We start from the raw sequence: 12,655 nt of genomic DNA, 5'->3' as shown, positions 1-12,655 counted from the left end.
TTGCACTCCTGCAGAGGAAGGAGGCAGCAGTTTATCCCCATGACTCATTTGATTTCCTAAGAAGGGTTCAATTGAAATGATGCTGATGTGAATGAAAAAGGAACTTGCACCAATTGCCCCATCACAAGACTCTTTGACAAAGGAAATGTATGTTAGAGTAAGGATGCATACGTGGTTAGAAATTCTAGGAAACAAGAACAGATCCTAATGTCTAATAGCAGAGGTCTATTCTGCTTTATATATTACCATTTATTAAGTTCTCAGCAGACGCAGATGGCTCTTAAGGACTTTAAAAAATATTTTTACAGCAGCTCTTTGTGGCCTTAAATCTTCACCCAAAAGAAGAAATCTAGCATTTCCTGAAAAGCTGAAGAATCAGTATACTAATCAAAAAGAACATATTATTTTATTAGTATCGTTTTCATGTTTTAAATGTACAAGAAAGCAATGATCTGAATAAGCCATTTCTATTAAATATAAATGAAATCATGGGGATTATCTTCTTAATCTGAGAGCTTGGGGCCTTCAGGTAGCTCACTCATTCCTGAAGTTTTAGTAGGAATTTACTACAGATGCACCAGTTCTGTCAAAAGAATGGATAAGTCAAGAAGAGGTTTTTGTCCTTGTGAGGTGGGGGCAGGAAGCAAGGAAAGGAAGAAGAGAGAAATAAGATAGTGGTTAGGTGGAAGATACCTACATAAAGGTGGAGGAGGATCAGGGAGGGTTAGGGAAGGAGGTGGTAGTACCAGAACATGCAGAGATGAGAATGTGACCCCAAAGTTCTTGTGGAAGAGAGAACAGAGATGTGGCTTAACTTGAAAGCAGTTTTATATTATTCTAGGCAGAAAAAAGGACTCTCAGAGGAGTCTAACACAAACACATGTAAAATGTTTTCTGTCTGATAGAGGTGGGACACTAGAAGGTTCCAGATCTGGAAGTGGCACAGTTTCCTTGATGATGAAATGGACACTTATGCTCTCCTCGGCTAGCCTCGCTTTCATAACTACGGACCATAAGCACACATGAAATGAAGTGGAGGCAATATCACATGCATGACAAACAAATGATCCACCCGCATACGCATCAAGGATTTTGATACCAATATGAACTCTAGCTCTTCTTCTCCCTATCTATGTAATCATAGCCAAGTTAATTCATCTCAACAGGACTTATTTATCTTTTCTGTAACATGGGAATAGTAATTCCATCCTTTCAAGGTAGTTGGGATTATGTTTAATAAGTAAAAGCTCCTATTGTGACACACAACAGATAAAGGAAATCAGTAAAAAATAGCTTTTTAATTACAATATTATAAAGATTATGTTGATGTTAAGAATTGAGATTTAGTATCTCTGTCTCAGAATTTTCTCTTCTGTAAAACTAGAGGGTGAGACCAGATTTCCAAGAGCACCCTTCCCCCCCCCCCGCCCTCAACCCCAGATCAAGGATTGGCATATTTTTCATGTAAAGGATCATATCATGTGGTAAATATTTTAGGTTTTGCAGGCTATTCAGTCTTTTGTCTTAACTACTCAATTCTGCTGCTATCATGGGAAAGCAGTCATAGACAATGCATAAATACTAAATGGGCGTGGCTGTGTGCCAATAAAATTATTTTGACACAGAGATGTGAATTTTATATAATTTTCATGTATTGTAGAATATTCTTCTTCTTTTTAAAAATTAAAAAAAATTTTTTTTAAGGAGGCACTGGGGCTTGAACCTGGGACTTCATACATGGGGAGCAGGTGCTCAACCACTGAGCTATACCCGCTCCCCCATTCTTCTTTTGATATTTCATTCAGCCATGTAAAAACACAATAGTCATTCTTACCTTGCAAACTATGGAAAAGATGGGTGGCAGACCAGATTTAACCCACTGCCATAATTTGTCATCCTCTGATCTAGGGGAAGCTCCACAAAAGAGATTTTCTTTCCTTTCTAAAAGTCTTTCCACAGTGCCCCTCACTTGGTACATGCCCATTCTTTGCTGCTAAAAGGCTCTGGGATCCTTGAGGGACCCAACGGCTGCCTCACAACCCCACTTAGATGAAGTAAGAACAAGCCCACTTACCACATGATCATGATCACTAACTTCATTACGATCTCATTCAAAATATTGAAGAATTCCACCATCAGCTTGGCCTGCTCTCCCATCTTCCCCATGGCGATGCCAAAAGCAATGAAAAACCCTATCAGACCTGTTGGGTGAAATACATTACACAGAAGAGCAAATTATCAAGTATGTGTTTCTTCTCCCTCATTCTTACCATTCCTGACATATGGGGCCACATTCTCTCAGCATGTCACCCCATGAATTAGGCATTAAAAGACAAAAGTAATATAATTCACACTAAAAGTGCCTTCCCCTGGATAATCATGCCTTTCTTTAGCTTTTGCCACATGAGCAAGTTGAAGGATGAAGAGTGTTAATTCCTGGAAGAAAACAATTTCATTTTCCTTCCAAACTAAAAGGTGCTCTCTTCTCTCTCCTGCTCACTCACGAAATAATGTGTAAGCAGATTCCATTATTATTAGATTACCAAAGGAAGGCTTGTTGGGACATGGAGATTATCCTGCAAACTTTGAAATCAGTACTGGAATTGCAGAGACCAATTAGCTGTTTAAGTCTAGGCTGGGGTTACATCTATATTGGTTGGGTCTTATCCAAGATTAACACAAGACTAGTACGTTCCACTCTAAAAAAATTCCTAAATGTAAAATTACATGACTAATGTGAGAGAGAGGAGGAATGTTGGAAAACCAAGTGGTAAGCTATAAGAAATCCAAACCAAGCAGAAAAACCCCCATTTATCTATAAATAAATTGTTTGAACTTAATCTGTTTTTTTATTAATTTGTCATAACGCTTTTTTTTTTATCAAAATGGTTAGAATTTTTGCCTTTATTTTTTAATTTATTTTTTTTTAGGACCATAGAGACAGAGCATATATTTTGTCTTCTAGTTTCTAGCTCCTTCAGTCTTCTTCTCTTAGATGCTATCTCTTGACTTCCATCTAAGTCCAGCCCCACTCCAGCCTCTAGGATCAGGCCTAACCCAGCAGGAAGGAATGGAGGGGCTCTACATCTGTCCTCTTGATGTCAACATCGAATTGTACCAGGTCCCGGACCAATTCCGACACCCAACCATGGGTCTTCTTTCTAATGCTTTGGCTTTTGCCTCATTCCCTTGAGTATCTGTCCTGGGAACCTGCCCCATACTTGAGTTCCTTCAAAGGTAGGCCTGGGTCTTCTCTCCCCAGAAGATTCTCTTCCCACTACTCCAGTTAGTCCTTTCCAGCCATCTCCCTCAGTTTCTCACACTCAGGACTGGAGTCTCACGCCAATCCACCCAGTGACTGGGGCCTACTTACTGGCTAATCAATGTCCCCATTACTAATTGGGGGCTGTCTGGATTTCTGATTGTCAACACATTCCCCTTAGTTTCCATGTGCTGCATCACTTCCTCCCTACCAATTACTGCCAGTCTTGGAGCTCCCATTCTGACTGCTTGCATCGACAGTGCTCCTTAGCTACAGCGCCATGCTTACCCACCTGACTCTTTCTCCACATCTACTGTGTGGTCCTTCCTTACTTGCCCCTCCATTTCTCCCCTTTCTCACACCTACCCTGGCCCTGTTTGGCAGGCATAGTTTTCAGTTCCTTCCTATTATGTCCAGTTTCTTATTATATCCTTTATGCCTGGAGTTTTGACCTGTACCAGGTAAATTATACCATTATAACTTGACTCTCTTAGAAGGGAATTCATTCTCTCTGAACCCCTGACTTTAACCTTTCATTAGTTACCAAAATCACTAACTTCCCCACACCTAGCACATACCAACCCAGATTGTTTCATGATCCTTTGCTCTCCAGGAAAAAGAATCCAGCACTTGAACTTGGGATTGTTAATAGTTGGTATTTAATATTTTTGTTTTTTATCTCTCTGCCAGAAAGCTTGACAAATGACTTCACAAGTGAGTTACTGGTCCAGTAAAGACAAAGACTTGTTGAAGAACAGATCGAGGAAAGAAGACCAGTTCTGCACTAATATTTGAGAGTGAATTCAGCTTGCCACCATTCCCAAGCTCTTCTAAGTTTATTGAGAGGAGTTTGCTAGCTGTGCAGCAAGAAATAATCTGTGAACATTCTGGCTGAGAATATCTTGTATTACTTGTTTTAGTCCATTTGAACATTTTAAGAGAAAGTCTCAAGGCCCAAAGAAATTGGAATAAGCAAACAGGTATAGCTCCACTGTGAAGGTCAGCAGAAATTGGCCATAAATATAATATAGGAGATAGAGTTTTTTAAAGGAGCAATTTCTCATAGGAACTGATTTAGGCAGATGGGATTAGGATGAAACCCAGAAGTGGGCCCTGGGAGAAACAGATCCTTAAGGAAGTGGGAAGCCAAGCCAAGGTTTTATCTTCACTTATTGTGATGCTTTATCCTTGGGACTTTCCAAAGCAAAAAATAAAAACCTAAAAGAGAAAAGGCAACAGCCACCATCTCTCTTGGAACACCATGGAAAGAACCTTTGTTTCAGCAATGCTCTGTAAATGGGAAGTTTCTCAACAGTCTAATTTCCCTTGGCTTTCCAGAGCCTCGATTTGGATGGAAACCCCTATCCAGCTTGTCATTTTCCTCTATAAACATCACCTAATTGAGCCTACTCACTGGAACGGGGGTGTTTGATTTGAAGCCCTCTTAGACTTGATTATTGAGGTTGAGAGAATAGTGAATTGTGTTGAAACTCCCCAGTATAACCAAAGATCATGTGACTTCCCAGAATCCACCAAGACTCTGGAAATGGCCAGGGAAATCTTTTGGATGATTCATCCCAAAGTCTTGACCCCATTACTCATGGCCTCAACCTCCTCCAGGATGTGCAGAAGGCTGTGAGGCACTTTGACATCTGGGGTTAGGGTCTCAGTTATGACCGACTGGAAGGGACCAAAGAGGGTCATGGAGATCTGGGCTCAGTGGGAGAAGAGCTGCTCAGGAGTGGATACTGAAGATGTTTGTAGACCCTCCTTCTCAGAGGAATTCTCCCTTTCTCCTTTCTCCTTCCACTTCTCACCTCATACCATTATCAACAATGTTTATTGATCTTCCATTGCCAGGCAACCAGTCAGTTTATCTCCTCCTGCACTTTCATTTAACTAATCTGCTCCCTGCTAGGCCAAACAAAGAAGTGCCCTTGGTGTAGCTTCTGCTTCATGGGGAGTCCTAGATGAATAAGGAGTAAGGTTAACAAATTTAGAAAAAACAAAAAAGCAAACAGGACACCCAGTTAAATTTGAATTTCAGGTAAGTAATGAATAAAATTTTTGGTATAAGTATGTCCCATGAAATATTTGGGGCAAACTTATACTGAAAAATTACTTACTGTTAAAAGTAATTCAAATTTAACTGGGCATTCTGTATTTCATCTGGCAACCCTAGTAAGGAGACATGGGAATTTGATTTCTGAGATGGACTACCAGATGACAAAGTTGAAGGGCCACTGAGCTCATCCATTTCTAAATGGCTCTTATTGAAATCCTTAGAAACCTTGCTTGGGTATCAAAATATTTCTTCTATCCATATCTTCCATTTCTACCATCTTATGGCCAACTGTCCCTCTATCTTGTCTTGGGGACAACATTCTAATTGTCTAGAATGAGGATTTATGGTAGGGAGTGGCCTCAGGAGTTGAGTGGGGAGTAAACTAAGCAAACTGGAGGCACTCACATACCAGGGATTCTCTGCCTGTGTGGGTGGTGTTTTCTTATTGAGCTCTTCAGCTCTCTACCCACCTTTAATAATGACAACAGCTCACACAAATGGAGCACATGATATGTAATATACTGTGCTTTACATGCACAATCTCATTTAATCCTCACAACCCAAAGCTACAAAGTAGTTGCCTATCTTATCCTCCTTTTACAAATGAGGGTCAGTGAAGTGGAACAACTTGCCTAAAGTCAGATAACCAGGAGGTGGTCCGTACAGGATCCAAACCTGGGTCTGGTCTGTTCCAGAGCCAAAAGAACCTCTGGAATGGCATGCTAAAAAGGGACTCAGTAGGGAAAAGGGCTCATTAGAATCCCAAAGAGGAAGATGAGATAAGCTGCAATGTCCTTTTTGGGCACCAACTCCAAATTCTTCCAACATTGATAGCATTGAATTGTTTATAGACTGTGAGAACTGCAATGGTACATCACCCATGCCTAGCATAGTACTGGTACACAGGGGCAGCTCAAAGAAATTCTTAAGAAATGAAAGAATGAGCTCCATAAATTAATGAAATGGAGAGTCAGAGAAAGTGAATAACCAACACCATGCAGAAAGTCAGGGAAGGTGGAGAACATGCGCCATGTATGTTAGTCCCCTTTTTTCTTTCTCCTTTTCCCATACCTGACCCATAGCTGCCATGTCCTCTCATGGCCTTTCTTCTGCCCCATCCCCTGCTTCCTCATCTCTCTACTCCCAGTCCCAGGGACCCTCTATCACTCCCCAGAGAGAGCCTCCTGCTCCACCTAGAGGACAAGGAAGTTATGAGTTTTCTGAGAAGGGAGTGACTGATGCTGAAGTGTTGGGATGAGGCTGCTGGTGCCTCTGGCATTGTGCTTCCTTTGGACAGTCCTAGAAAAGCCTCTTCTGCAGAAGAACAGGGGTGCCTTCCCCAGAATGTGGGTATGGGATCACCAGGTTGCCTACCTAAGACATTCATCCCATCCTTGAACTCCAGGCCCTTCTTGATAACCATCTTAGTGTCCTCAGGGGCTTCAGTCACAGTCTCATTCAACAGGGAAACAACGGCGTTGGTTGCATTGGCCTCCTTGTCTGACTGAGGTGCCACCAGGACTTTCTTCGTCACTGTTTGAATCTGATAGATTGGGGAGAAAAGCATGAAGATGAGGTTTGGTCTAAAAGGTCAACAAAGGCCTTGACAACTTTTTCGGTTCCCAATACATAAAAAATCATTAAGAGTCACACAAACACCTGCATATGAATGTTTATGGCAGCTTTATTAATAATGGCCCAAAACTGGAAGTGACCAAAATGTCCTTCAGTGGGTGAATACATAAACTATGGCACAGCCATACAATGGAATGTTATTCAGCACTAAGAGGAAATGAGCTTTCAAGCCACAAAAAGACATGGAGGAACTGTAAATACACAATACTGAGTGGAAGAAGCCAGTCTTCAAAGGCTACATACTGTATGATTCCATTCTTGAAAAGGCAAAATGATAGAGACAGTAAAAGATCAGTGGTTGCCAGGGATTCAAAGGGAAGAGGGGAGGATGAATGGCTGGAGCACAGGGCATTTTTAGGCTAGTGAAACTATTCTGCATATACTGTAATGGTGGATACAGGACATTATGCATTTGTCAAAACCCATGGAAGTGTATATGAAAAGAGTGGACCTTAATGTAAACTATGAAACTCAGTTAATAATAACGTATCAATATTTGTTCATTGGTTTTAACAAATGCAGCACTTTGATGCAAGGTGTTAGTAATAGGGGAGAGTATGTGCAAAGGGGAGAGGGTTTATATGGGAACTCCGTAATTTCTGTAAATATTCTGTAAATATAAAATTTCTCTAAAAATGAAGTTTATTAAAAATAATTTAGAAATGCTACAATAAGAATATGAAAATTGGGAATATTTTATGTTTATGTTTAATACAGTGATTTTTTTAAACACATATGCAATGTGATATGACTGTCCTTGTCACAAGATAATTACAGGATTTATAAAATTCACTTATAATGTACTATAAGCAATGTGGCCCAGTAATGAGACATGAATTTAAAGTTGGGGGATGATGTCTTTTTCGTTCACTCCCATAACTGTAGCTTTGTACTTCATAGACAATAACAAGTCTAACTTGGATGATCTTCTCAAAGTGAGAACTGGTTAGATGCTCCTCCTGCCCCTGTGACAGTCCTTGGGTCTGGTCAAGAATAAGTGTGAGAGGGTCAGATCAGCAACTCATAATCCATCTGTTTTGCTCCCACCCCCCACCCCCTTGCCTGGTTCCTGTTGGGCAGAGTAATCACAGGCCAGCTTTCAGTTTGAGCTTCTTCCAGAACTGGGCTTTACTGGAACTCTCCATTTGGGCACCAGGTATGCCAGCTGCCAGCAACTGCCATGGTAGGCAGAGCAGTTTTGCTCATAGCCTGGATCCAAACATAAGGTGGGAATATACCTGCTCCTTCTGGGCAGCCATGTCAAGCCTTGCTCTATGTTCTCCAAGTATCAGTGCAAATGACCTCCCAAGGAACCTCTCACACTAAGTCTCAACATCCGTAGCAGCTGAACTATTTTTAAAGGTTCCAGGCATCCTGCATGCAGAGTGCTGTGAAAACTGACATTTGAATCCACAGAAACACTAACCTCCAAAAGTATTAAAATAGAACTCACATAGAATCCTAGAATGCCAGTGCCAGCACATAGTAGGCAACAGATGGCTGAACCCTGAGTAGCTGTGGAAGAGGATGCATGGAGAAGTCAAACCACTTATTGGATGTCATAGATTTATTGGTAGAGTGGGGACTTCAACTCAGATCACCTTATTACTACTAAGTTCTTTCACAGCCTCACCACATGTTAAACTCTTGGATGCGATCCTATTGCAGCTGGGCCCAATGGTAAGCATCTTGATCAGCTATTTCAAATGGTAGAGAAAGGGGGACAGCATTCTCTGGGGTGTCCCAGCCTGGCCACATGTGCTTGTGTAGGGAGAAAGAAAGCCCAGTACTGGCTGTGCATGGAGAAAATGGGCAGCTCATGGGCCCTTTGGTCAGGGAAGAGAGAATGTAGGAGTAGTCAGAAGGGAAGCTTCCATGAACAACAGAGTTAAGCTCCCAGGAAAGATGGGGGGCCAGGAGCCAACTTTAGACCCATACTGAAGATGCTAAAGAGGCCATAGCTTGGGTTAATAATAGTAATGGTCATGGACCTGCCTCCAGGGTCAGGTGGGGGCATGATGCTACATGTTTTACATCTGTTACATCTTAAGCCAATCATAGTGCTAAATAATTAGTCCAAGGTCAAATAGTTAGTTGCTCAGCCAGGATTCAAAGTGAGTTATGTTTGCCTTCAAAATCCAGTTCCTGAAGAACACAGTCCAGTAGCTGAAGTTGAAGCTGAGGAAGTAGAGACACTGACACAGAGTGTTCTCTGACTGAGTTCTTTATTCAAGGAGCCTCTTTGAAGCAGTCAACCCCATCTGGATGCCAAGTCTAGTCTATCCAAGTCAAAGTCACCATCATCTCTCACCTTAAAATTTGCAAGAGCCTTCTAGCTGACCTCCCACCTCTCTACTCGCCTAACTAGAGTCTATAGGTTCCTAAGCTACCTATAGCTATATCTATACCCATAGCTGCCAGATTGATCTTTTAAAAATAGAAACATAGTCACCTCCCCAAATTCTGTCCCTGGCCCACCAAGTCTACCTGAGCCGGGTTTTGCCTTCCTCTGGCATTGTCTCATCCCTTCCCCCACCTTTTCCCCTCCCCTCACAATGCCCTCCTTTCAGTTCTCTCTATGTCAGACACTTTTCAGCATTTGCACATGTGGGGCCTCTGCTTGGAAGTCTCATCACCCAGTTATACTCAGGTCTAGCTCATTCTGATCCCTTATATCGCAATTCAAATATTTCCCCCAGTTGCTCTTAGCCCATGATCCTGCCTCTAACCTTCAAAGCGTCTTAATCTTCACATATCTTGCATGTCCCTGGTTTTTGTTTGCTTGGTCTATCTCCCTCCCCTTGAATGTATGATTCGTGGGGCAGGGACCTTGTCTGTCTCACCCCCTGAGACATCCTAGTTGCGTAGCAGAGAGCTTGGCACCCAGTAGGTGTTCATAAGTAGGTGAATGAACATATGAGGATCACTCAATTCCCTGGCAGGGAAGAACTCATGTGGTCACTGTTACTGGACTTGATTCATGCTTACAGGTGATGCTGCCCAGCCTCTAGGCTAGTTACTCTCTTGAAGACCCTACCTTGGTTCAGTGAACCCTAAGCATCAAGCACGAGACCTCTCATCTCTCAAAGATGTGGGCATTTGACCAACCTGGTCTCTGTCACCTCAAGCTAAGGTAGCCTCCTCTCTGGGAACCGCTCAGTTTCCTGTGCATATCTCTATGTCCAGCATGGTTGGGAAGTCCCTCATCCCAGAAAAGTTACGTTAAATCATTCCAGCTGCACCTCATGGGCATGGTAGGCACAGCTCTTTAGTCCTTCCTCTCTGGTAATGCAACAGCATGATCTGATAAGATTTCCCCTTTCTTAAGCTCTCTCCAAGGCAATAAATTGATGGGATTCCATCTAGTTTGAGATCCTTTTCCTTCCTCCGGGATAACTGAGGTCAGGCATAAGATATCCATACCCCACCCATCCATACCTCACCCTGAAAATCCTCTGATTATCCTAACACAACAGGACAATGAGCCAGGACTTAGCTGGGGACTAAGTACTCAGCCTTTATATGAGTTTTGCCAGTGGAAGGGTGAGGTTAGGTGAGGTAGGGCAGGGAATGGCTCAGTCCCATATTCTGAGTTGCAGGCAGTATATGCAAAGACTGTCCATCCAGCAGAGCAGGCACTACACATGAGCATGGCCGGTCCCACAAAAACCCACTGCCAAGGTGAGAGAGAGCAACAGTTCCAAGTGCCTGCCTGCTTCTTTCTTGGTCCTGCCTGAGTGACGGAGATGAAGGGCCTCTCCTTCTTGCAGCGCACAGGAAGGAGGCCAAATCTATCCTTTCCTGTCCCTCTCGTGCCCTGGCCCAAGCCCAGGTCTTCTACCAGCTCAGCTTCCAGCAGTACGGTTTCAGAGTGTTCCTTTCAGAAAGTTAAGAATATTTTTGGCACCTAATTGTGTCTATCACCTAAAGGAAAGCAAATTCATCTTCTTAAGCAGGCTGTCTCAGAGGCAAACACATTACCGTATACAAAGAGAGCACCAACCAGTAATCAGCATCTCCTTCCATGGACATTCTAGTCACCCTCTGTCCAGCATCCCCCACCTGGACTAATACCCTTTAACATAACTCCATGCTACAAGGGCCTCCAAAAGGGCATTTGAAATTGGAAAACATATCCCAGCCCAGAGTAATGTGGACTCAGCCATGGTAGACAACTGCATTTTGGTGGCATCTGGGAGCACGGCTTTCCCTCTAAACTACAGTTTCCCAAGTTCATTCTTTGGTGACTACCTGGAAATAACTGAAGGAGGCCCTATATCTTTGGGTCTAAACTCTGTTTCCTCCTGGAATAATGGGAAGAGGTGTATTCTAACCTAAACCAGCCGTGGGGTTAGACAGCAAGCTGGTTAGTGGAGTCCAACCAGCTTACTCGGTGGTTTCATACAGCAGAATCACCTTTTTTTAAAAAACCAGTTTTTAGAAAGCTATATGTCTATATGTAGTTGATGGGAGTATATATCACTACAAATTTTTATAGAGCCATTTTGCAACATCCAGCAAACTTAAAATGTAAAATGCTTTGGCATGAAATTTATACTTCTAGGAATTTATCCTTTAAAAGTACTACATGATTGTGAAAAATAAGAGAAAAGATGGCTCTAAAATACTGTTAAATGAAAAAGCAAGGTACAACACAATATATATAATACAGCACCATTTGGGTTGCACCATTTTAAAGCTTGTGCACACATACATGCAGGAACGGGCAAAGACAATATCTGGGAGGAAATGTGAAATTCTCAATATGAGTAGCTCTAGAGAAGGGGATTTCAAAATTTTGATTTACGTAAAATGTATACACTCCTCTACTATTTAAACTTTTTCACAATCCTTATGCATTACTTTTACCATTAAAAAAAAAATACACAAGCCTCATTCCCACCCCTGCAGACTCTGATACTGTAGGGCATGTGTGTTTTAAAATTTCCACAAGTGATTTTGTTCCACTACCAAGGCTGAGAACCACTGGGTGCTTTAGAGGGTTGTTGGCAAGGGTGATAAAAACATGTTCTTGGGTGCCATGCAGAAACAGAAACAAAAAAAGAGGCAAGAGACAAAAGACAAAAGGGGGAAGGAGGATCCCAGAGCAGAGAGACAGTAAGACATCTGAAAAACAGGGAAGGTTAAAAAAAAAAAACAAAACAAAACAGGGAAGTTTAAAAAAAAAAAAAAGGAATCTATAAGACTCCAATCCCAAGATCTCGTCCCAGTTTACCTCGTAAACCAGTTTACCTGGGCCTAGTCAGAGATAATTAAGCAAACCCAGAGCTGGTTTGTTGAAACAGTCTTTAAGAGATCACTCTGATGACGCAGAAGGCTGAAGAGGTGAGAACAACGGCAAGTTGGATTACCTGTTGAAAACAGGCTTGGACAAGGTTCTCGGGGAAAAGATTTCGAATGAGGTCCAGGAAGGCATCCAGGCTGGACACTTCATCGTTCTTCTTGCCGGGCCCCAGCTGCTTCTTGAGTCTGGGGTTCCCTGGGTGGATGGCTAAGACCAAGATGACTCCCAGCACAGCGGCGATGATGGTCGTGGACATGTAATACACCATGGCTCTCGTGCCTAAGCGGCCGCTGGCCTTAGCATCTAGGCCTGACAACCCTGGGATCGAAAAGAATTCAGGAGGATGAATATATTACGTTTCTAGTCATTACATGTCTCAGCATCCCTG

General features: G+C 42.4%; 1 protein-coding gene across 11 annotated transcripts in view; it reads right to left on the bottom strand.

Annotated features, from left to right (window-relative positions):
- Window positions 1-12,655, bottom strand: part of SLC1A2 (solute carrier family 1 member 2) — a 177,821-nt gene that overhangs the window by 50,206 nt on the left and 114,960 nt on the right. For all 11 annotated transcript variants that reach the window (XR_011649918.1, XR_011649919.1, XR_011649920.1 and 8 more), the window contains exons 4-6: window positions 12,335-12,585; window positions 6,702-6,870; window positions 2,075-2,201 (exon numbers count right to left, since the gene is read on the bottom strand). Coding sequence is in view for 8 of the 11 variants with exons in the window: in XM_058305572.2 (XP_058161555.1) it covers window positions 2,075-2,201; window positions 6,702-6,870; window positions 12,335-12,585 (547 nt within the window). In the remaining 3 variants the exon portion in view is untranslated. The remainder of the gene's footprint in view (window positions 1-2,074; window positions 2,202-6,701; window positions 6,871-12,334; window positions 12,586-12,655) is intronic.

Source organism: Dasypus novemcinctus, chromosome 10 (assembly GCF_030445035.2).
Source record: "Dasypus novemcinctus isolate mDasNov1 chromosome 10, mDasNov1.1.hap2, whole genome shotgun sequence".
Lineage (NCBI taxonomy): Eukaryota > Metazoa > Chordata > Mammalia > Cingulata > Dasypodidae > Dasypus > Dasypus novemcinctus.
This window is presented reverse-complemented; position numbering and strand designations above follow the sequence as displayed.